Source organism: Dendrobium catenatum, unplaced genomic scaffold, assembly GCF_001605985.2.
Source record: "Dendrobium catenatum unplaced genomic scaffold, ASM160598v2 fragScaff_scaffold_1671, whole genome shotgun sequence".
NCBI classification, from domain to species: domain Eukaryota; kingdom Viridiplantae; phylum Streptophyta; class Magnoliopsida; order Asparagales; family Orchidaceae; genus Dendrobium; species Dendrobium catenatum.
Window position 1 is genome coordinate 285,258 of NW_021320133.1, and position 26,330 is coordinate 311,587.

The 26,330-nt window shown below is 34.9% G+C and overlaps 1 protein-coding gene across 4 annotated transcripts in view; it reads right to left on the bottom strand.

Moving 5' to 3' along the window:
* Positions 1-41: 41 nt before the first annotated feature.
* The window catches only part of LOC110095953 (DNA ligase 6), a 73,433-nt gene continuing 47,144 nt past the window's right edge, over positions 42-26,330 (bottom strand). The window contains exons 5-10 of one of the 4 annotated variants that reach the window (XM_028701298.1): positions 23,444-23,491; positions 21,120-21,217; positions 20,974-21,039; positions 3,983-4,142; positions 3,760-3,867; positions 42-1,463 (exon numbers count right to left, since the gene is read on the bottom strand). In XM_028701298.1, the coding sequence (XP_028557131.1) occupies positions 1,410-1,463; positions 3,760-3,867; positions 3,983-4,142; positions 20,974-21,039; positions 21,120-21,217; positions 23,444-23,491 (534 nt within the window). In that variant the 3' untranslated portion in view covers positions 42-1,409. Of the gene's footprint in view, positions 1,464-3,759; positions 3,868-3,982; positions 4,143-11,169; positions 11,385-20,973; positions 21,040-21,119; positions 21,218-22,041; positions 23,267-23,443; positions 23,492-26,330 lie in introns of those variants that run through there. The other 3 variants (XM_020821686.2, XR_002303029.2, XM_028701299.1) reach the window with 3 other exon arrangements.

The following is a 26,330-nucleotide window of genomic DNA, read 5'->3' on the forward strand; positions in this document are numbered from 1 at the left end:
ACAATGCTACAGGTTTCCGGCGGATTTTGCGCCGGTACTTTGACGGAAACGACGATACAACGAATCGTATCGATCATGCCGGCGTCTTTGTGTGCGCCGGAAATTACCGGTGCCTTTTCCGGCGTCTGGTCCGCCGGAGATTTCAAACGCATAGTTTGCGTCGTAAACAACCCGTAGGTTATTTACAGCGTACCAACGACGCTTTATCCGCCCGTAATTACCGGCGGACTCATACGACGCAAAGTTCCGGCGCAGTTATCGCCGGAATTTACCGGTTGAAAGTCGCCAGCTGCACAACGTTTTTTGCATCGATAATGCGCCGAAAAGTGCGCCCGAAACTTTTCCGGCGCATTATAAACGTCGGAAGATATTTACCGACGCGAACCAAACCGGCGCATAAAATTCCGCCGGAACGTGCGCCGGAAACCTATATTTCCGTCGGATTTCACATATTATCGGCGGATTTTATTCGCCGGTAACACCGGGTTTTCCTGTAGTGCCACTTGTATCCTTTTTCTCAATCAAGCAAAGAAGAGCTCCTTTAGGTGTTTTGATTTTGTGTCAAAGTTTGTAAGAGTCTTTTATTATAAAAAGTTGTATTGTTTCTTTTTTTGTCTATTTTGTGCTCTTTGATGTATTTTCTATTACCCTATGAAGAGTAGCTTTTGGTAGCAAAAATTTGGGGCTTTTTCAAAATTTTGCTTGCATCAAATAGGTTGCTCATTAATAAACTCGATAGGACTTGTTCAGTTAACTAATAAGTTTCTCAAAAGCGTTGCTTATTAATTAGCTCGATAAGGATCATTTGATCATGTAAGTTGAGTATAGCAAGCTCAAGAAACTATTATTTCAAACGAATTGAACTTGAACACTACTATAACTATTCAAATCGAGCATGAACTCGAGCTTGAGCTTAAACAGGATTTTGAAAAATGAGGTCAAGCACGAACAAGGTCCCAGTCAGCTCGGCTTGGTTTATTTGGAGCCCTATCTTTAGCTCTGCTGCTCTACTTCCTGCAACATTTAAATTAAATCTTTGCTGCTACATGGAGAATACATACTAGATAATAAATAGATCATGTTTAAGCAACAACCTTCCTGGGATAACAAGACAATTACCATAATCAGAATTGCATTCATAAAAAACATCATTCATAAACCTGGCTTACAATAATCTAAGTTTATGATATCTATTTGCTTAAATTATCTATTTAGGAAATGAAAGCTATTGTAAAAGCATTACAGAACAGAACACGTCATCAAATTAACAAAATACAAAAAATCTAGTTTTTGGGCTTCATATTGACAAAAAATGAAGAATAATCTAGGAAGAACAAAACACTTGTTGTAAGGACTTAAGATCCAGGAAAAAAGGGTTGATGATTCGTGAAGAAAAAGGTTGAAGATAATTACCGCTCTCCATTTGAAAACATGATGTCAAAAATGAAAACACAAATATCTACCTGCAAGAGAATGTCCAATGCAAGATAATGATTAAGAATTCATATAAAAATTACTAACACTTGAAATCTTGGGAACTATGAAATGTAATGCAAACATAAAAACCTGAATACTACAGGATTGGAAATAATATCAATGTCATTTGGTATTAAAACATCCATAATGGAGAATCAGTTCAAGTACCAACAGTCCAATTTTCTCAAAGATCATATGGTTATGGATCTTAAATGGTGCTAATCAAATCCTCTAGTGGGCAGATTGATACTAAAACAGTGGAAAGCATAAAATAATTTACAATTTATATTACTAGAGAACTTCTTTAAGTTCAACTTCTACAATTAAATCCCTAAAAAGGATAAGAATTCTTTTTTGAAATAAGCAAGCATACTGTTTACACAGGTTGGAATGGATAGTATAGAAAATCAAAACCCTGTTCGGCATCTTGCTTTTCATTTTCTGCATTTTATTTTAGTAAAACAACTAGTCGATACCACTTCGTTTCAAGGGATAATTAAAAGAACTAAATGAAGTTCGGTGTTAATTGTATGTAAAGGCCCAGGCATGAGAAAGTGGTTGACGGTTGAACAACAAAATTTAAAATAAAAATATAAATAAACGTAAACTCAAATTTAAAGTAGTCAGCTATTAAATAAAAAAGATAAAAATCTATACGTAACTATAAGTTTATTATAATTAAATTTGAATTTAAATTTAAGAGAAATGACAGATTACACTTATGATGAGATAGTTAAATATTAAATTGAATAATAGTAAATTTCAAAGTCAAGATCGTATCATGTTCATATGTCATATGCAGTTAACTAATAAATGCATTTGAATTCAAATTTAAAATTCTGACATTTGCCATCAGAGGATACACAAGTGTCTCTTGGAATCAAGTCCACTAGTTTGGTATATATAAAGATAAACAAACACTGGAAACATATGGCACAAATTTTTAGTTTAGAGATTGGAAAACAACTGGAACAGATCAATTTTCAATGATTTCAAAAAAAAATTCTTTTTTTCAGTCGCTTGCAAGTTATTATCGATTGAATTCAATGGTTCAGAATATCATTCTTTCAGATATCAAGGATTGATAGCGCAGAAAGAAAATTAATGCACATCATCTTTATCACCAGGACATGATTCAGTCACAAGTATGAAATCTAAGCAAAGTACGCGTGAGACCATAAATATACTGCAAACTTATATGGAAGAGAGATTTAATTCAATTTGAAATTTTAGAAGCATTTAACTTCATTTGATTGCGTAACCATAGGACCTTTATAGATGTATAAATCCTCATATTTTCAGATAACAAAAAGTTCAAGTGATTTGAGAACTGTTGAGACAACAAAAGGTAAAGATTAATCTCCTGCAAAGATTTGTTAGGCTTATGTATCACAAAGAAAAGAAATTTTTAATAGTTGCCGCGAAATAAAGGGCCAAAGGTCAGTAATATTAGATTAACTTTAGATATCCTGACATTGAAAATTATAACATCGAAAAAGTTTTTCATGTAAATCGCTATTTAAAAATTTCTCATGGATGCAATTACTTCAAAAATAATAATTATGAATCTAACCCATGTTTCTATATTTGAGGCAATTTAATTGCAAACAGCAAACGTATGCTTCAGTTCCAGCAATTTCCACTAGTATTCACCTAAAAAAGACGTGCATGATCATTTAAAATTAATAATTGAGTGAACGGATAAACTAAAATTATTCTGAGAATTTTTACGTGTTCATTTTAGTTTCAATTTTTTTTAGATGTTCAATTAGTTCCTCAACTCACCAAATCTAAACTAATTAAGTCTTAAGTCAACTATGCCATCTCTTTGGATGAAATTGGTGAAGGAAAGCTTTCCAAGTAGGAGCCGATATTAAATAGTGAGATTAACTCTAACAATTCATAATACCATCATTAAAAAACTTCCCCCACTTATTTTTAACCAAATAAATGATAAAGTTGATTTAAGTACCAAATTGATTCAAATTTGACAAGTGGAGGGATTAAATTGAACACTGGAAAAGTCAGAGGCTAAAATGTACCCAAAAAAAAAAAAAAAAATTAGGAACTACTTTGGTCATTAACTCTTCAATATTTGTGATGCATGCAACTTTATCTACATCAGGAATGCATACTACAATCAAGGTAAAGCATGTTTTTCTATCTGTAAAACTAGACATGTAGTGGTGTGTCGAGCATTAGCATACATGTATATAAATAAACCATGAAAGATAACAGGGAGGAAATTTTTATTTTAAATCTTTTTCACCCGTTCACACCAACCTTTATGCCATCCATTGCAATTGAATAATCTTTGCTACCCCGTTCTCGTGATGATAACTCCTGAAAAGACATGAGCTTACTTCCATTCTTCCGATCAACAGCAACAATCTATGACAAAAGTGCAAAAGGAACCAGCAAATAACCACACAGTGAAGAAAAGGCTTTTAGCAAACAAATTTAGTTGGATACGTGCTATCAAATTCCCTTGATCAGCAAGGATTACCTCCGTGTCCAGTATAAAAGTGGCATGGGCCGGATTACAAAATTCTTTTATTATTGTTATCAAATCTGGAAATCTAGAAGTTGACTCTTTCATTTTGCGTGAAAATATTCGTATGGAGCCAGATGAAAGTTTGTGAATTTGGGCACGTTGACCATCATATCTATAGCAAAAGGATTTATTAGAAATCTATATATCAAAGAATATGAGACCTCCATGTTAAAATAAGTTAGAATAGATTACAATGTCAAGTCAACCAATGCAAGAGCAAAAAATTCACGTTGAGAAACAACAATTTTAAGAAATACCTAGAGACACGCATAATTGGTGGGCTCAGAATTGACTTATGAGCATAATTTTCCTAATGTGATATCAAATCACATACTATATATACTCCTACGCTTAATCAAACCTGACACCGGCATCACTCTAGAACAGCTTCATTTAAATAGGTTTCCATAGAACATCATTTTATGCTAGTCACCTGATGAGGGTAATGCTAGGCCATTTTAAAATTAAAGAAAGTCTGGCAAGTTCAGTCTCATGGTTTAAAGTGGCCCGGAGTGCATTGTGAATTCACACAAACATTGCTAGTGATTTGCAAAGCAGCAAGATGAAATCAATTTTTTTGGGTGAGGGTCATTACGATGATGTGACAAAATTTGTCAATGCCGAGTACTAGCATGGAAAATAACACAAGGAAAACAGACGTTTTTTAGTAAATTGCTAGAGCAAAAATGGGGAAATGATTTAATAATTGTCCACACTAGAGTTTCTATCTAAGATAACCTCACAGCTCAAAAGTAAAAAATTAACTACTTCAGATGGCTCTAGACTGTTGCATTTGGAGGCAAAGCAACAACTATTACAACAATAAAAATTCATATTATAGAACCGAACTGTGAAAACTACAAAATTTGGCTCTAAACCAATACATTATATGGTCGTTTCATAACAAAACATCAAAAGGATGCAAACTTAGGCTCCAAATAATGGAACTTCATGGTCCTTCAAATATGGTATTAAAACAGATAAACGTCAATCACTTGATTCTGACAAGAGTTGCTCCCCAATGCATCATCAGTTAATTACCAAAATGATGTTTGCATCAAAATAAAACAAACCTGATTCTTAACATGGCTGTCACCATCCAGCCATTCAGGAATAAAACTGTTATAATCATAAAAAAAAAACCTATGCAATCAAACGCATATTTTGTCTTGAAGCATGATCTTGATTGTGGGCTCCGAAAATTCGACCCCAGCCTCTGCCCACTTACTTTTTTTTCAGGGGAGTTTTAACAAAATTTAGTTCCGGGGTAAATTTTGGAAGATAAGACACTATCCAGAGATTTCGCCCTCATTTTGTGAGGACTTTATGATCTGAGTTTTGGTTTCCTATAGGCGCAAGCCCTTAAAGTTAATTACCCCTCTCGATCACGAGAGAGAACTTTCGATTAAGGCTAGTCATCGATCAGATATGTTGTATCCGTAGATACATGGTATCAAGCATATAGTAGCAGCATGGGTTTTGATTTGGACATTTAGAAATTGGAAGGTTAAAACATTTGATATTTAAAATTGGAAATTTCACCATCTTGCACTTAAAGAGGATGGTGGGGAAATCGACGATGGACCCGATCATGGTTTCGTCATCCCAGGCCATCGTGGTCCCTTCATCCCTGCCTTTTGACAAATTTCCCATGTACATGTTGTATTCGTTGCAAATCAATCACCATTACCTATAGGTAGATGAATGGGCTTGTCTATGAATTGAGGTTGACTGTTGAATGAGTTGTGTTCATTTTTAATAGACTCCCCACATATTTATCTGCCATCTATCATGCTCATCGTGTGTTGACCTTCAACATGCGTGTGCAACCACTGTATTTATTCATGATTCATTGTCGTTGACTAGGGGGAAGTCATAATACTCACTGTATGATGTCTAAATGTGTCAGGAAAGCATAAGTACTATTGTTGATCGTAGACATGCATTGACATGATCTTTATGAGTTAACTATGACATTCATTAAAGATTTTCCATGATGATCTGTAGATAGGTTGCCACATATTACACTATCTTCCCATTGTTTACGCACAAATTCTATTTGCAAACCCCTTGTTTTCAAAGGTAGTTTAGAAATCTACTTGTAAACTCTTTGTCCTCAAAGATAGTTTACAAGGTACATGATGAACTTGATACAAATCCCTTCACTCCAATTGAGGTGGTCGTTATAGACTGATTATGATTGCTCAAATAAACTTTATGTCAAAGCTTAGAATGAACTTGTGCATGGGTCTTTGCTTTGATGAGATTCGGATAGATCATCCTCCTTTATTTGCATTCCAATTGGAATGAAAATTCCATTGGAACATTGATTATTCCTCAATTCAAATTCCATATAGCTTATCGATTGATGTTCATATTCCAGTCAAAGACCAAGTCCTTTATAGTCAAGTTGCAAATCTTTGTTAGTTGTTCAAATTATATTCACTTGATATTCAAATCAAGTTCAAGTTCAAACTTATTTTATTTTGGTCCAAGTCTTGATTAGTCATTTAATTTGTGTTCAAATACAAGTCCTTATAGTTCATTCATTTGAGTCCCAATTCATGTCTTTCGTATTTGTTCAAGTCTCTTATATGTGTTCAATCAAGTTCAAATTCTGTTCAAAGGCTCAAAAGTTCGAGTCCAAGTACATGTCATTTTCAGGCAAAATTTCGACAGCCTCCCGACGTCTCCCCTGTTTAGGGGAAACTACAGGAGCCTGGGCCTTCCCACCACACTAAATAAAGTCGTGTATAGCAGGTGTCCTTAGACACCGCGGCTGTAGTCTTCATTCCCATCACGCACAATAAAGGCGTATATGAGATCTTTGAATGTACAAGTTTTAAACATAGTTGGCTTTTCCCCGCTCTAGGGTACTTATAAGTGACCCTGCCTCGCCATAGGAGTCGCATCAGGTTTCCATCCCACCACGCGCAATAAAGAAGTGTATAGCCAGTTTTTCTGTGCGCCACGAACGTCGAAATGAGTCTTTAGGTGATTAGCCGCCTCATCGTAGGCGTCGCACCGGGGTCCCATCCCACCACGCACAATAAAAGCTTGTATGGGCGGTCTTTCGGTGCGCCGCAAAGGTTTAACTTCATGGGTTGGGTTAGAGAGTGGGCTTTGGATATATAGGTCGGAGGCATGGGTATAGTGTCTTGGGAGGAGATCGGTGCAGGCAAGGTGGAAGGGTACTGGGATATTTCCACTAGAGCAGGTGAAGAGGTCGGGACAGATGTGGATTTCGTGGGTGAGAAGTGAACAAGGAAGAATGACGTTGAAGGAGGCCTGCTCTCGGGTTCGATTTAACAGTTTGAGGTCGGAATGCAAGTCGGGGCTCGGTCTCTAAATGAGGCTCGCGGTTTGTGAGAGTGGAGATAGGACAGTGGTGGAGAAGCTTAGTGGAAGGCCGGCTTTGGCTTGCGAATGGGTTCGACAAGGGAGGAGGTTTGCGGTGGCTTGATAGGTGGTTAAGCTTGGAAGATGATGAGCTACAGGCGGAAGAAGTGAGTCGGTAGAGAGATTTGGTCACAGGAGCTGAGGCCGACAAAAGTAGTTCAGTGGATTGGAGGAAAGTAGCAAAATGGAAAAGAAGAACTGAGGGCTTCATTCGATTTGCTTTTAACGACGAAAACCATGGCATATCACGAGGTTTCAACGGTATTTGCCGGAGAAGACGTGGATATCAGCCAGATTTCGGGGATTTGCTCAGGTCTTTTGATGGTGCCGAGGTATCTGAGCGGGATTTTAGCTAGATTCAACGGAGGAGTCAACTGAGCTATCATATACGAGGTATGAAGTTTTTTCTTCCTGGTTTTCTGGAACTTAGCTTTGGTTTCGGCTCCATGTCCGTTGGTCAACATTGAGGCAACCCAAAAGAGCTGCATTGGAGCCCAATTTGATTAGTTACTGTACCGGTGACCAAACAAGCTTGAGATGGAGTGATCAACCATTAGACAAGGTCTAAAGCATTGAGCCTATGAGCACTTTGACAATGCAAAATAGAGTCTACATGGTTGGAAAATGTCAAATCAACCCAACCAAATGCAAACTGTCAAAATTTTTCTGACATATCAAATGGCATGTGGAGGTAAACTTTCGACCAATTTACAATAGAGGGAAAAACGTAGAGAGGAAATGGGGGTAAATTAAGTTGTTGAGTCAATTTACTTCTTAATGAAGGTGTTGTGTGTGTGTTAAAGAGAGAGAGAAGCTAGAGAGAAAAGAGAACAAGACAGGAGAAAGAAAAATCGAAAGAAACAAGGTATGATAATGATTTCATTGGTTGGCCTATGTCCATTGCACATAAAAGGGAGAGAAGCTTCACTATAAAGAACAAAGGATCATGATGGTCACTCGATCACTCTTCCTCAATCTCTACAATAAGAAGCAAAAATACACTTGGTACAATGGCTTTCATATTACAGAATTTAGGCTATAAGCTTGAGTTCTTGCAAGTTATTTAGGGACAAAGAGAGTTATTTATGGGCATCCTGTTGGCTAGAGAGGATCCCTTTGATAACAACAATATAAAGACACGTGATGTAGATCAACTCTAGTAGCAAAAGATGTAGAAGGGTGTTAAATGTGAATTCAAATTTTCAGCTTATTAAAAAATATCGGCTCTCTACAACAGCTGAAAATTTCAAAATGGTGGCTATCATAATATCCTAAATAGAGGCTACCACAAAGTGTACAATTGAGGTTAGAAAGTCTTCAATGGTGGTTGATCATTAATGTTAAAAGGTGAACTTCTTCACTATATAGATCCATATAAACCTCATTTGTAAAGCATCCCACATTCATAAGAAAATAAAAAGGAAGAGGAAGAAGTTCTTTAAGTAGAGAAGAGAATAGAAAAGAAGTATTATCAATGCTTTTCTCTGCATTCAACACCTATCTTCACAACAAGTGGATGTGTACTTTCTCAATCATTAATGCAGATAAAATGGTATTATCCCTATGAAGTGAAATATCTCTCATATGTATCTCTTTTGAAGCTTGATATATATGTAGTCATGGATGATGTGAATCTCAATGAACAATGTAAACTTGGAGTCTTACTTTTGAGATTTTGTTTGGTTATTCACCCGTCCTCATTTCATTTTTGCTCAAGGTTTTGCCACTACTACTAATAATGGGACATTTGTTAAACGAAGCAGAGGCTAATTAGATGTGTTGGACATCATATGATTGTATGGGCAAAAGTGGAGCTAGCTTGCAAACTAGCACAAACTTACCTCACTATGTTATCGAGCCAAGCTCAAGCTCAAGTTTGAGTCAGCTCAATAACTCATATGAGCCATGATGTTCAATAACTCATATGTTATACGAGCACAAGCTCAAGCTCAAGTTTGAGTCAGCTCGGCTCATTGGATCACTAGCTAGCTCAATTAAGAACCCTAAATCCTGATATTTTCCACAGCTTTAATTAATCCAATTCGAACGAGCTACAAGTTTTACTAATTATTTTTTCTTCTCCAAATGTTGTTGACCCATCGATGCCTTATATAGTGAATTCCTACGACATTTTTCCTTGCAGTTGGACTTGTTGATGCCTTCCACAATGAAATCCCACCATGATTTCGTCATTACTAGACCCATTAATGCCTTCTATAGTGAACTCTTGCAATGAATTCTTTGCCAATGGACCCATCAATGCCCTATATAGAAAACTCCTGCTGTTACTTCCTCGCCGATGTCTTCTTCATCAAGCTCTTGCAATGAATTCATTAATGCTGCTGGTCTCTTTGATCCTTTTTCAATGTGTTCTTACCACGACTTCCTTATCTTCTTCGACGATCTCAAGTTCTCGAGTCAAGCTTAAGCTTGGGGATATACAAATGAGCCAAGCTTGAACTCCCTATATGAATTCGACTTGAGCTTGATTTGGAGTTGAACTCCTGGTCAAGCTAGAGTTCGAGTCAGGCATTCAATAGGAGAGCCTAGCTTTAGTTAACCAAGACTTAAGCTTGACTCAACTTACTCACAACCCTATATGACTATCTTACTAATATGAAATGTTGTGTATTCATGGAAAAGAGACATTATGTGATTAGAGGAATCTTAGAGGATGGTTATCACATTGTGCCAATAGTGGCCACTTGGCGGTTCTTTAGTGGGTGACATGGGTACGAAAGGTTATTGCAGTGTCAAGAAAGAATTGGAATCTTCCACAACATCTAATGAGCGGTTTGGGCGAAATATTCAATTTGTTGGGAAATTTCAGTTAATAGTCTTTAGAGACTGATCGCATATGGGTTCTAGTCATACGCTGCTTGGATGTTAGATGCACTTCATGGAGTAACTTGCTAAGATCGCTTGATTTGAACAATTAAACAATACCGGCTATTTGGATTCATTTCTTTAGATCATGAGTGTGGACGAATGAGAAGATGAGTGAAAACCAATAAATTACACAGTATTTGCCCCAACAAGTTCTGCTTGAGTGGCGTCCACTACTATCATGGTAAACTCATACCTCTCATCTAGGGTTGGCATTGATCAATGAGTCAATCTATAGTCCCCTAAGAAGCAACCACCTACAAACACTATGCAAACATCCATTACAATGCCGTTCACTCTATATTATATAAATTACTCTAAAAGACAACAATTTCCCTAAGTTTCTTCTACACTCCACCACAACATGAGTTGTTTGTCTCTAAATGCTCCTCCTAAGGACATGAGTTGATCCATTTAAAATGAACAATATCATTCATTTTGTTAGACCAATTGGAGGGGCAGCAAAACTTTGCAATTATTTCCATCAATCTATTCAACAAAACTTAAATTTGTTTAATCCATTATAATCATGATGTCACAATCAACAATGTGGCATCTTCAGATCAATTATCAAAGACTTTATGATCACATTGTTTTTGAATGCTTGAGCCAACCTTAGTTTAGAAAGGTGGGGCAAACTGCCCTACAAGAAGGGGGTTTCGAATAAATTTTAAATCATCTGAAGCTTTCATCTCCACCATCTATTATGATTAAACATGAAAAGGACTAAAATGACCCACTCAAAGTATGTAAATAGGGCTTCAATTTAATTCAGTTGGAGAATTCTCTATGCATTCCTACAAATTTGGATGAAAAGCACAGCCTTACTCTAATAATGGATCAAACTGGCTCACCTGGATAGCCAGTCATTTCAATCATATGGGCTTTACAAACATTGAGCCAGCAAATCACTCATTTTGGGGTTGTAGCCAAAGGGACAATCTATTGGTCACCTCTCCAAACCAACCACTAGAAAAGCATCAATACTTCATAGATCACTCCGAAAGTTCAAAACTTTGCTGAGTCAATATGCCTCCTACTCACCGCCTCTCCATAGATGCACCACTTGCTAAAAACAAGCAAACTTTTGTCATTAATAATGAATGATGTCTAATAATAATGAGTAGATTCTAGCAATAAGGATGAAATTCAATGACAAAGAATGATGTGATGCATACGAACAATAAGATTCTTTAAAAAGAACGCATGACTAATGATTTAAATCAAGATCTATTTCAACACTCCTACAAGTTGCCACCGTTCATGCTAATGCAACTCAAGGATGTTATTTTCTTTTCCATCTCACCTCTACTATACTTGCAACAAGCGTTAGTTGTGATAATAACACAAATGCCCTCGAATTTGTTATTTCAGTATAACTGCTTTAATTAAAACTTATATTAAGTCCCTCCATTCACATAGGGGTCGACAAATTTTATAATTTTTTTTACAACTAGTAGAATTTTGTAATTGATTGTAAATCTTCTTGAAATCATGCATACAAGTAGTTTAATAATATCAAAGAGAATGGAGGGCTTTGATTTTCTATTTGAAGGTGACAACATAAAAATCTAATCAAGTGAAAAATAGTGATTTCCTCTCAAGAAGAGAAACGTCCATCCACAGAAACAAAAAAACCCAGCACATGAGCACTAAAGGATACATAAATAATTGGTTATCTCTCCACCTCTAAAGTCAAGGATGAATCTAGAGAAAACCCAAATCTCACGACGAAGCATCTATTTACCAATCCTTAGCCAGAATCTCCGACATCCATTCAAGTTATGAATAACCATAAATTAAATCAAGGTAATATTGTAATAAACCGGTTGGGTGGCCGGTTCGGTTGAACCGGCCAACACGCCTATTATTAGACGCGACCCAAGAGGGGTCGATTTTAGCGAACGAAATAGAGAGGGGGGAGACGTTCGCGAACAGGCAAGGGTGCGGACGGCCGAACTCGCGAAAAAGCTCGGGGAAGTTTTTATTTCACTGTTTTTAGCAAACGATCGCGTTGGAAGGTAAGATTAAACAACTCCTCATTCCTATTGCTATAGAAGTGGGGATTTGGGAGAAACGACGGTAAAAAAGAGAAACAAATTGGAAGGAAATAGGAAAAATGTTTGTTTTCTCAAACTTTTATAAATTGTTCCTAATCCTTTCTCTAATTAGTGGAAACATTTAATTTGACAATAAGAAAGACATTTGGTAGCGAGGAGAGGAGATTTGTAAGGGAGAAAGAGGAAGCTTTGGGATTTAAAAAAAAATCCCCTCATTGTAAGTAGACTTTCATATGAATTTTGTTAGATAGCATATTTGTTTTATGAAAATTTTATTGTTTAATTTTAGGAATTTAAAGAGAGAGACCAAGTTGTAAGAGTTCGTTTCAACAAAGTCTCAACAATGAGAGAAGTGAATATTTTGTAAGGTAATTTCATGTGGAAGAAATCCAATGTTTGTTGAGTCATTCAAATTGAGATTTAATATTAATTAAAATATTATATTCGTATGAACAATTAAAAGGATTTCAATACAAGACGAATATTGAAGGAGGAGAATCAAAGTGGGTAATTTTAATTATGAAATTCAATATTTTGTATTATTCTTTCAAATATGATATAGTTATTTGTATAATCATAGTATTGCTTAAAAAGTTTTACTTTTTAGAGACTAACATGTGTGAAATATTGAAAGTTTAAATGCATAAATGAATGTAAATATTATTACAACAAAAAATGAAGGAATGAAATGACATGACTAAAATTGTGTATATGTGTGAAAAAGAATGTTATATGATACACATATGCATTAAGAAAGTATGCAAACGAAGAAATGACATATGAAAATGAATCAATAAGTTCAGAATAAATGAAAAAGAAAGGAAAAGGATATAATACAACTTACAGGAGTTCACCACCGTATGATACTGACTGGGGAAGCAACGTATTCGTGCACAAAAAAAAAGTTATGGAAAAGAAAAATGAAAAGATGGAAATGGTTGTACCTTTGGGTACATTTAGACGGTGTTATTGTATGAATTAACTGGGGAAATGAAAAAAATATATATATAAAAATTTTATAATGTTTTAAAGGAATACGACCGGATACATATAAATGACTGAAATGAATAAAATAAATTTAAGAAAGGATAAGATGCATAGTAAAGATTATAAGTGTATTGTAAGTAGAGAATATTTATATTGATTGTTTTAACAATTACCCACTAAGTTTATTTTATAAACTCATTCTACTAATTAACTGTTTCAGGTAAATCTCCAAAGATTTATAAATGACAGAAAGAAAAGAGCTCGTCTATAGAAGATGGCGTGCAACTGATAACATGTAATTTATGATTTGAGGTAAATGTTAAGTATTTGAAGAATTTTGTTAGTGGCTTTTCAGATGAAAGCTAAGGTGAATTTGATGTTTTAATATTATTTTGTTTATGAACTGAAATGATTAGATCCTACAGTCTGACTTTTATTTCTCGCCTCGTTAAATTGAGCATCCAGGCCATGTCGTGATAAAAGTGATATCAAAGACCCAATTAAGATATGAATCATATTGGAAGACCCATTAGGATGATTATTAATATTTTAAAAATTTAATGTAAAATGAATATCTTATTGAAAACATGAACAAAAATGATCTTGGAGAAGAGGATAAAGTAGAGGAAGTTGAAAGACCAGTGCCTAATGTTAATATTAATCTTGATGCATTAGCACAAATGATGACAGCTATGACTTAGTTGACCAAGACTCAAAGAATCAACCATCAAGAAGTAGCAGTGGCGATGGAATGCCTATTGATAAGTATCTCAAACTGTTTTAAAATATGAGACCACTATTATTTAAAGGAGTAGAAGGACCAATTGAAGCTGAAAATTGGTTATTAAGGGTTGAAAAAATTTTAGAAGGAATGTTCTGTCCAGAGGAGAGGAAAGTTTCTCTGACAGTCTTTGCTCTTGATGAAGAAGCAGAAAGGTGGTGGAGAGGCCAACATAAAAACAAAACAGGAGGGATTCAAGACATGTAATTTAAGTTGGATGATTTTACAAAACTGTTCAGAGATTGGTTCGTGCATCCTTCTGCAAGGAGGTAGATGCAGGATAAATTTATGAGACCGGTGCAGGGAGATAGATCAGTTATGCAATATGAAGCTCAATTTACAACATTATCCAGATATGCTTCTCAATTAATACATATTGTAGAGGAACAATGTCATCGATTCTTATCTGGATTGAAAGAAGCAATTAGATAGCCTATTGTTCTATTTGGAATTGAAGATTATTCAGTATTGGAGTAAAGGGCTAGGAAGATAGAAATGGACTTACAAAATACTCAAAGGAGACGTGATTTTCAAAAGAGAAAAAGTTGTGAGGATATGGGAACTTCACAGGATTTGCATAGTAAACCTCTTTCACAAGCTTAGAAGTTTAATTAGAAGAAGACTAAGTCCAGTAACAGTGACAGTTCAAGTGTGAACAGTTTCAGCAAATGTGGAAGCTAACATAAATGAGAATATTTATCTGGTACAAATACTTGTATTTGGTGTCATAAACCAAGTCATATTGTCAAGAACTATCCTACTTTGAGACAAAGATCAATAGGAGAGTCAGAGAAAAATAATGGATCTCAGAAGAATATTGGAAGACCAAGAACAAGAGAATCAGCTGCTTCTACTCCAAGACCAAGTCAAAGCCGACAGAATACTCTGCCTAGAATATATGCACTGACTCAGAAGGATGCTAACGATTCACCTAAAGTAATTACAGGTGATAAAAAAAATGAGAAATAAATAAATATGTATTATGAATGTTTATGTTATTTTTTATGTAATTTTATAGGTGAGCTAACGACTCAAGGAAAGCTTGTTCAGATCCGTTTTGATACAGGAGCTTCACACTCCTTCATTTCAAAGGCATTTGTTAAATCCATGAGATTGAATGTTTATGGAATAAATGAAATTTTGGAAGTTTTGATGCCAAATAGGCCTGTTGTGAATGTAAATGATGTATGCCAGTGACTTCAAAAATAAAAGAAAGAGAGATTGAAGCAATAGTGAATGTTTTACCATTACAAGAATTTGACATAATTTTACGAATGGATTGGTTATCAAAGCACTTTGTGATTATTGAGTGCAACTAGAAAAATTGCTAAATTTAATTTTCCCAGAAAAAAAGAATTGAAATTTTATGGAGAGAGAAATTTCTTTAATGATAATCACTTATATGAAAGCATGTAAATTTGTATCCAAAGGATGTCAGTATTTTCTTGCTCAAGTAAATGATACAAATAAATAAGTTAAAGAGTTGAAAGATATACCTATAATCAAAGAGTATCCAGAGGTGTTTTTAGATGATTTATCAGGATTACTACCAGAAAGAAAAATAGATTTCACTATTTAGTTGATACCAGGTTAAGAACCAGCGTCAATGGCACCTAACAGAATGTCAGTTAAGAAATTACAGGAATTGCTAGATAAAAGATTTATCAGGCCAAGTTTCTCACCTTGGGAAGCTCTAGTACTATTTGTAAAGAAGAAAGATATAAGTTTCATAATGTGCATAGATTACAAAGAACTGAATAATCTTACTTTTAAGAACAAATATCATTTACCCAGAATTGATGATCTTTTCGATCAACTGGAGGGAGCAATAATTTTTTCTAAAATTGATTTGAGATCTGGATACCATCAGTTGCGTATTAAGGAGGAAGATATAGAAAATACAGCTTTTAGAACCAGGTATGATTACTATGAGTTTATGGTAATGCCTTTTAAAATGACAAATGCATCAGCTGTATTTATAGATTTGATTAATAAATTTTTTAAGCCATTCTTAGACATATTTGTAATTGTTTTATTGATGATATATTGATTTACTCAACAGATGAAGAGAGTCATTCCAATCATTTGCAGGCAGTATTGCAAACACTTAAAGAGAATAAGTTATATGCTAAATTTTTAAAATATGAATTTTGGTTGAACAGTGTAAAATTTCTTGGGCATGTGATTAGTGGTGAAAGAATTTATGTGGCAATTTCCTTGAAGCATAGGCCACTAATCTACCATGCTGCATCAATACACATCCAAGTCCCCTTAAGGAAGCATCACAGAAAATTTGAAATCCTTCTGAACCTGATGGAATTGTCAAAATTAAGATGTCATTAGTCAATTCTTTAACTTCTGGAAAGCTTCTTCACACTGATCACTCCATTCAAATTTCACTGCTTTCTGAGTTAATCTGGATAACGGTATTGCAATCTGAGGAATCCCTCTACAAACCTCCTGTAATAACTTGCAAGACCCATAAAACATCTCACCTGAGAAACTATTGTTAGCCTTGGCCATTCAGCAATGACTTGATTTTATTCTTATTAATTAAAGAAACTACCCCACCAATGACTTAGAATTGACAGCTGTAGTTTTTGCACTCAAAATATGAAGGCATTACTTATATGGGGTCAGATGTGAAGAGTTTACAGATCATAAGAGTCTTAAATATATTTTCAATAAAAAAGAACTTAATTTGAGACAGAAAAGATGGTTAGAGCTCATTAAAGATTATGACTTGGACATACAGTATCATCCTGAAAAAGCAAATGTAATTGCGGATACACTTAGCAGAAAAGCTCTTGAAAATGCAAATTGGCTAATCACCCAGCAGGAACAGACAATCAAAGCATGAAAAGACTAGAGTTGTCGGTGGTCAATCAGAGAAATATGAAATATATGATATTAAATCAATTGGTGATTCAATCTACTTTTAAGGATAGAGTGCTCAATTCATTGTCTCAAGATGAAAAATTTCAAAAGATCATAAGGAATATGAAAACAGGACAATTAGAGAACTTTGTTATAGATAGGGAAGGACTACTAAAGTAGAAAGGCAGGATCTGTATTCCAAATATTAAAAACTTAAGAGAATAGATAATGTAAGAAGCTCACCTTTCAACTTATGAAATTCACCCAGACAGTATAAAGATGTATCAAGAACTGAGAGGGTTGTTTTGGTGGCCATGATTAAAAAAGAATGCTACAAAATTTGTAGTAAAATATATTCCCTGTCAGATGATACAGATGATTAAAGCAGAACATCAAAAGCCAAGTGGTTAACTACAACCTTTACCTATACCAGAGTGAAAATGGGAAGACATTGTAATTGGATTACCCAAGTCAAGGCAGAGTCGAGATGCAATATGGGTTGTTATTGACAGATTAACTAAGTCAGCTCATTTCTTACCAATCAAGCAGACAGATTCATTGGAGAAGTTGGCAAGAATATATGTGAATGAAATTGTGACGTTGTATGGAAATCCAAAATCAATTATTTCTGATAGAGATGCCCGATTCACTTCTAAATTGTGAAAAAAATTCAGGAAGCTATGCGCACCATATTGACTTTCAGTACAACATTTCATCCTCAGACAGATGGACAATCATAAATGACAATTCAAACTTTAGAGGATTTATTGAGGTTGTGTTTTAGATTTTGGAGGAAATTGGGAGGCTCATATACCATTGATTGAATTTGCATATAATAATACTTTTCAATTTAGTATTGGAATGACACCATACGAGGCGCTTTATGGGAGAAAGTGCATAACACCCTTGTGTTGTGTAGAAACAGGTGAAAGAAAAATCATTGGAACTGAATTGGTAGATGAGGCTACTAGCAAAATAAGAATGATCAGATACAGACTAAAGGCAGTACAAGACAGGCAACGAAAATATTATGATGCAAAACACTAATCAGTTGAGTTTGAAGAAGGAGAAATTGTTTTCTTAAAAGTCAGTCTAATGAAAGGTATACAAAGGTTTGGAAAGACAGGAAAATTGAGTCCAAGATTCATAAGTCCTTTTGAAGTCATAGAGGAATGAAAAAATGGCTTACAAATTGTATATGTTAGTGCATATACAAGGAATTCATAATGTGTTTTCTATATCAGTGCTTCGAAAATATGTATCAGATGAGTCAAAGAGAATTGGTCCAAATTTATTAACATGCAGCCTGATTTAAAATATATTGAGGAACCTGAAAGAATACTGGATTATGATGTAAAATAGTTGAGGCATAGAGCAATACCTTTTGTGAAGATTTTATGGAAGCATGGATGGAAAGAGATGCCACCTGGGAGAAGGAAGCTGAAATGAAAAGTCAATATCATCATCTCTATTTAACTAAGGTATGTTTCCTTATACTTGATTTAATTTTGATGACGAAGTTTTTATAAGTAGGGGAGATTGTAATAAACCGGTTGGGTGGCTGGTTCAACCGAACAGGCCAACCAACCTATTATTAGACGCGACCTAAGAATAGTTGGTTTTAGCAAACGAAATAGAGAGGGGGAGACGTTCGCGAACAGGCAAGGGTGGGTGCGGACGGCCGAACTTGCGAAAAAGCTTGGGGAATTTTTTGTTTCGCCATTTTTAGCAAATGATCGCGTTGGAGGGTAAGATTAAACAACTCCTTTTCATTCCTATTATTATACAAGTGGGGATTTGGGAGAAACTACGGTGAAAGAGAAAAACAATTTGAAAGGAAATAGGAAAAATGTTTGTTTTCTCAAAATTTTATAAATTGTTCCTAATCATTACTATAATTAGTGGAAAATTTTAATTTGACAGTAAGGAAGACATTTGGTAGCGAGGAGAGGAGATTTGTGCTGGAGAAAGATGAAGCTTTAGGATTTGGGAAAAAATCCCCTCATTGTAAATAGACTTTCAAATGAATTTTGTTAGATAGCATATTTATTTTATAAAAAATTTATTGTTTAATATTAGGGATTTAAAGGGAGACCAAGTTGTAAGAGTTTGTTTCAACAAAGACTCAACAACGAGAGAAGTGAAAATTTGTAAGGTAATTTCATGTGGAAGAAATCCAATGTTTGTTGAGTCATTCAAATTGAGATTTAATATTAATTAAAATGTTATATTTATGTGAACAGTTAAAAGGATTTCAATACAAGAAAAATATTGGAGGAGAATCAAAGTGGATAATTGTAATTATGAAATTCAATATTTTGTATATTCTTTCGAATATGATATAGTATTTTATATCATAGTATTGCTTCAAAAGTTTTACTTTTTAGAGACTACATGTGTGAAATGTTAAAAGTTCAAATGCATAAATGAATGTAAATATTATTATAACAGAAAATGAATGAATGAAATGACATGAATGAAATTGTGTATATGTGTGAAAAAGGATATTATATGATACATGTATGTATTAAGAAAGTATGCAAACGAAGAAGTGACATATGAAAATGAATCGATAAGTTCAAAATAAATGTAAAAGAAAGGAAAATGATATGCATGCAACTTACAGGAGTTCACTCCCGTATGGTACTGGTTGGGGAAGTAACTTACCCGTGCACGAAAAAGGAAAATGAAAAAATGAAAATGGTTGTACCTTTGAGTACATTTAGACGGTGCTCATCTACGAATTAAATGAGAAAATGAATAAATATTAAAGTTTTATAATGTTTTAAAGGAATACGACCGGATATGTATAAATGACTGAAATGAATGAAATAGAGTTAAGAAAGGATAAGATGCATATTAAAGATTATTAGTGTATTGTAAATAAAGAATATTCATGTTGATCGTTTTAACAGTTACCTACTGAGTTTACTGTATAAACTCATTCCACTAATTAATTGTTTCGGGTAAATATCCAAAGACTTGGTTAGAAAATATTAGGAATGACCTTTCTTTATTAGGTTTAAATGAGAATTTGACTTTTAATAGAACACAATGGAGAAAAAGGATTCATGTAGCCGACCCCACGTAGTGGGATAAAGGCTTGATGTTGTTGTTGTTGTTGTTGTTGGGTAAATATCCAAAGATTTAGAAATGAGAGAAAGAGAAGAGCTCCTCTATAGAAGATGACATGCAACAGATAACAGGTAATTTATGATTTGAGACAAATGTTAAGTATTTGAGGAATTTTGTTAGTGGCTCTTCAGATGAAAGCTAAGAGGAATTCAATGTTTTAATATTGTTTTGTTTATGAACTGAAATGATTAGATCCTACCGTCCGACTTTTAGTTCCCGCCTCGTTAAATCGAGCATCCGAGTCGGGTCGTGACAAATATTCCCTTTGATATCTTCTTAAGAGTGGACAAACACGTAGAAATAGGTTGAAAATTTTGGGAAAGAATATTGGATAGCCTTAATTTTCTCCATATAGACCTCTCTCCTATCCTAATTTAGTTGCCCACTCACAATTCTGAATTCACATTTTTGAAATTTAACCTCCCCATAGTTTTTATTTACAAATTTACCCTTTCAAAGTTAAACCAGCAATTTTTTTTCCTAAGGGCCTTTTGAATCAAACATAGTCATTCTTCAAATATATGAAGATATCATAATAAATTATATCTTGTTGAGAATCTCTACTGTTAAACATAGTCATCCTTCAAATACTTTTACTGAAGATCTTATAATTGATATATAATGTTAATCAAATGCGGTGGCCACCTGATTACATAAGCTGAATGTCTATACAACAACAAAATATACTTCAAATTATAAAAAAGTACCTAAATTAACTTAATTAAGATAGCAAGAAGTGATTAGCATTGAAGGTAGAATTATAGAAATATATATTACAGTGTGTTGCAAAAGGAACACCATTTCTAAATAAAATTTACTTGAATTCACATGTAAAAGCTCTATTCTGGAACAACTTCAGTACTTGGCTGATACCATTGGTGATTCTGTGACAAGACATATAACAGAAGTGTCAACTCAAAGAAAATTCAGAGAAAAATAGCTGGCAAATGAACAAATAACATACCTAGCAAGCATAGGTGGAATAGGTGTGCCTGGTTCCATTGTCAAAGCAGAAGCAGAAAACTCAATTCCTCCACTCAAGAGAGAAGGAACAAGCAAATCCTATTGAAGTACAATTCACAATATTAATCTTTAGAGAAACAAAAACTACAAGTAATAGATGTCAAATAAGAGTTCAAGCATTTCCAGAATGTAATACAGAAACATTCCAAGAACTTTAGTTATCATAGTATTGGGATCATATATGCTGAGTCTAAAATCTATTCGTACAAGTTTTTTCTTCTTGTCCCATGCAAACTGAAAAAAAGACACTCTTCAAGAGTTAATGTATAAAATGTTTTTCAAGTATACAAGAAAGAAAAATTGAAATCTAAAACATCAAACAAATCACCCAAATCCAAAAACAGTAATAGACAAACCAAAGGACGAAGCATGCCAAAAAGGACACTGGGACACAATGAGGCAATGTGAAATATAAAGCATTTAACATTTCTGAATATTGTATTTTAAACTGCCATCTCCAAAAGCTTAGGACACCAAAGGGACACAACCAAGAAATATTTTGCCAACAAACTGAATAATACAATGACTCTAACCTGGTTAGATCCCAATCTAATTTTGTCTTCTGCAACTCTCATTACCATCTTTATCACATTTTTATCATCCTTACACAGATTCATTACCATTCTGATTATTGTATTCATTTGTGCAAGGCATGGGGATTATAATTTTTATTCATTTCTCTTAATTTATCTTTAAGTCTATGATACAGTACTAGAAATATAACGTATTTTAAAATATACAGATATACTATCCTAGGCATGCTGTGTCCCTAATTCCAATCGTCTGTGGCCTTCTTCGTCACCAGTGTCCTTTCTTTTCTATGCTTGATATTCAGAATCATAACTCATTGTCCATTATGCACTCATTAAGTCTCATAAATAAAAGGTGCTTCTGCAGCTAGCAAAACTATACAGAAAGCAATACACAAAGAAGCAACATCATTTTGTGTTGTTTATATGAATTCACATTTTTTTCATTCGTTCCTACTAAGCTCTGTTTGAATTACTAGACCTATTCTTCGAAAAATATTTTGAGCAATTCCTATGCATGTTATGTCAGGCCTGCCCCTTCTCCTTCCTATTTGACACAAAAAGTGCCTTGAGCAAAGCATGAATACACAAATAAATGAAAGCAATGCTGTAGTAAGTAAGACCTTGTTCAACTTCAGCCTCATGGCCATGCATAAATTTAAAAAAAAAATGATATATTTAAATAGCAAATTCAATAATAGTTACCACAATGAAGCAAAAAAGTATCATAACATCACAAATGAAATACAGAAAAGGAGTTGAAACAGCATAAAGTAATGCTTATATGCATGTGTGCCTATGTAAGTGCTTTCATTGACTTCAAAGAACTTTGAAATCGAACATATTTATGGAAACATTATGAAATTATCAATAGTACCAAGAAGGCTAAGGCTCAAGAAAAATGTGAGAAAACCATAATAACACAACAAATGCTGCATGGATGCCAATGCAGAATAACAAATGAATACAAACAAGAGAGTCGTATAAAACCATAAGGACGTAAGACAGGTGTAATACAAGTTGTAGCTTATACTGAAACAACCGGAGGAAACTGATTACTAGTCTTTGGGGAGGATAATCTAATAGAAATTCATTTGATTTAGATGAATCGATTGGTCTTTAGATGATAAGATACAGAAGATAAGAGGATATTATTGATGCTAATATTCATTTAGAAATATTGTTCATTTGTTGGTGTTAGCAGTAATCATGTTCAGCCTGCTTCTCTTCAATTGCCCGATATGTTGGTGATCCCATGGTTTAGAAGTTCTTCACAGTCAGTTGCTATGGTGGGTCGGCTTTTTATCTCTACTTCATCCAAGCTCCTCAGGGTCTGTTGATCTCATGCGGACATTATGAATTTTCTATGCCCTTGGCAAGCTGATTTTTGGGCGGACCTTGGATTTCTTTCTTTCAATTTTGGATCCATGCTTAGTTGCATGCTTCAGAAACGATAGATACTCCTTGGTTCTGCTCAAATTTATTTTCCGTCTGAGTTCTTGAGCGTAGTCTTATTTATGAAACATTTCTGTTGGGTTTTCATCTTGCTCGATCTCATCTGCTGAAGATAACCATAGAGCAAGAACTAACATTCGAAGGTCTCAAGGAACATGATAAGGCAACTTCAGTTTAAAAAAAGGAACTAATTCATCATAAACATAAAATTTAAAACAAAATGTTATCAAATTCAAGAAAACTACCCAGTTCAAATCTGGTAAGGACAAAAAATACAAACCAGATTTGGAGATATATTATAGGCTTCAGTAACTGCTGCACAAATCCCCTGGAAAGATTAAAAAATAAGAAATGAATAAATAGAACCAGTCAATCTAGAAAACAAGGAACATGATCACAAAACCTGAAAGTTGAATGTTATTGATTAACTGAATAGGCAACTAGGATGCTAAGCTGACCATTATAACAATATTTTAATGGTTCATTTAAAAAACCACTTTCTATGAAACGAAACAAAATACAATAATAGATGGCATCGAGGGTTGCTTCAACGAAAAAGGAAATATGCCTCCTTAATATCGGACCAGACCTGCATGCTGTTAAGCCATGTTTACGCTGGATCTGTAACCCTGTTCCGGAGTCTGGCATGGCAAATAATAAGATAGGCTTTCCTGGCCCAAATTTGGGATTTGTTTCATGGTCAATCAACCAGGTTACTATATACATCAACCTTCAAGCCAGGTCAGGTCACGCAGTATTCATTGCCCACATGTTACTATTCAGGGTAACATGTCAGCAGAAGATAGTACTGGTTCCAAGGTTTTTGCATTAGTGGCCAATGGATTGGACTTGTGAGTACTTAAATAGATGAAGTCAGATAATGTAAAAGGCGACAACATTAATTGAGAATTAATAAATTTGTAAGAAATATATCCAAGCGGCAGAACGGATGCTTAACCCATAAGATATCACCCACAAAACGAGTAAATGAAAGTTTTACTGGCACAAAAAGATCAAAGAAATTTTCAAATGGCTTAAGCAATAAATAAACTTTCAAGGGATATGATAACATGAAGATACCACAAAATAACATAAAGTCAATCAAATATCAATAAAAATGAGTGGATCATGTACTTGAAGTTGTGGCTTTAGGCTTTCACAAGATCCAATATGTTGCATAGGTGAGTGGCAGTTCAAAACCACAGCCTGAGCTAATGCTGGTAAGATGGTTTTCATCATGGCTCCTATGCGCAAATTACGAACCTATAATAAAACAGACAAAGTTATGCTTAGACATGGAGAAATGTTACAGAATAAAGCTCAACAGCATGTCCATAATATAAGCATCTTTAAGACTCCTACAGCAAGGACATGAAGAAAAGATACAAAAAAATGTCAATCTTATCTACCTTGTTGATGGAAGAAAATTTGTTCTTTATAATCAAGTACCATCACTTTTTCAAAGTACCAATCCAAAGAAAACAGTAGGCATGAAAAAAAAATATCAAACAAATTATTTAACACATCACAAGCTAAGTTATCATGTGATTTTACTTCCTTGGCCCAGACAATTTGCACAATCCAGGGAAAAAATCCTAACTGGCTCTGAAAAATTGGGAATGGCTGATGATGATGATCAAAATCACAGTCGAAGGAGAAATAATGATTTCAAGTCAAGTTGACCATGCCAAAGACCAAACTATGCAAACCTGAACTAGAGGATCCAGCTGAGATAGTACAATGAACCACATTGAACATCGACCATTACCCTGACATGAATAAGATGGCCAGCTTTAATATCTCCACGCTAAGAAAATTAATTAAGTATTCGGAGTTGAAGTTACTAGAGATTTAATAAAACTAGCCCCAATCATATTTTGGAGTTGAACATGCTTAACTTCCATTTCTTCTAGACTTTCAAGAGATTCTTCAGCTCTGGGATTGTTAACCTCTGTATAAACCAGACAAAAGAGGAAAGAAATCAAGGATCCCACGTATATACCTCGTGTTCATCGAGACGCCCAAATCTCCGTGAATCCAGCAAGAAATCCCGTAAAATCCTGTAGCTCAGCGCCGCTCATGTCTCGATCGGAAAATCCTGCCTAAATCCCGCGACCTACCTCGCAGAACGATCCCGATCGTTGTTAAATACCAGGGCAAATGGAGTCTTCGACTGTTGCTTCCTTCTGCCGATCCCGAGCCCCTCCCTCTCCCGATCGCAAACCCGACCAAGCTCCTCCCGGCTCTCTGAATCTCCACGCGCAAAGCCCCGTCCAACTCTCCTCCCGCAGCCGAAGCTCACCTCCCTCTCCGACTGCTCAACACCTGACCTCCACTGCCTGCTCCCGTCACCCTCCCTGTGTCACGATCCGGTCCGGTTAGCTCATAGATACGAGGTGGGAACGAGATCGGACGCGAAATTTATTTCTCATCAACAATTCCATTCAATTTTAGCTAATCAAAATAAATAAAGCACCTCTACAACATGATCATAACACAAGTCTATCAAAATGTATAAGATGGCCATATAAAATGTTTTCTACACAATTTCTGTATGCCATCCAAAATAACAAAAATAACTACAACATCTACTACTACTAAAGACAGTAAAGGAACCTGTCACCCGGTAAGCGTCGTCTATAAGTAAACCTCGGGTGATCAGCCATCACCTAAGAGTCGGGTCTCCTGAAAATTTCACAAAACTAGGAAATGAGCTACGCTCAGCAGAAAGTTCTAATCCTAAACATGCTCAGTTGACATAAAAATATTGATTTACATGCTTTAAGAAAAAAGGGGAACATGTGTTTAATGTCTCGATTATGTCCTCATGAAAGGTATGTAAATGTCATATACATATGTCATAGCTATATTTAATGCATATTCTTTTACTTATTTAACATATTCAACCGTCCCGGAGTACCGTCTTGTACTGATCAGGTACACATCTTTTGGCCATTTATTTTCCTCAATTGCCCCAAGGGCCATATGTGCCTTTGGCACCGTCTTTGGTACTCCGTATTCAATCATGCACAATCAATTCGATATTTGTTTCACATGACCATATATTCTTTCCTTTCTTACAAATGTTTGACATAAAGCTTTACACATGAATTTGAAACATGAAAGAAACAAAATAAATATTCTATTTCTATAAAAGGCTTTACAAT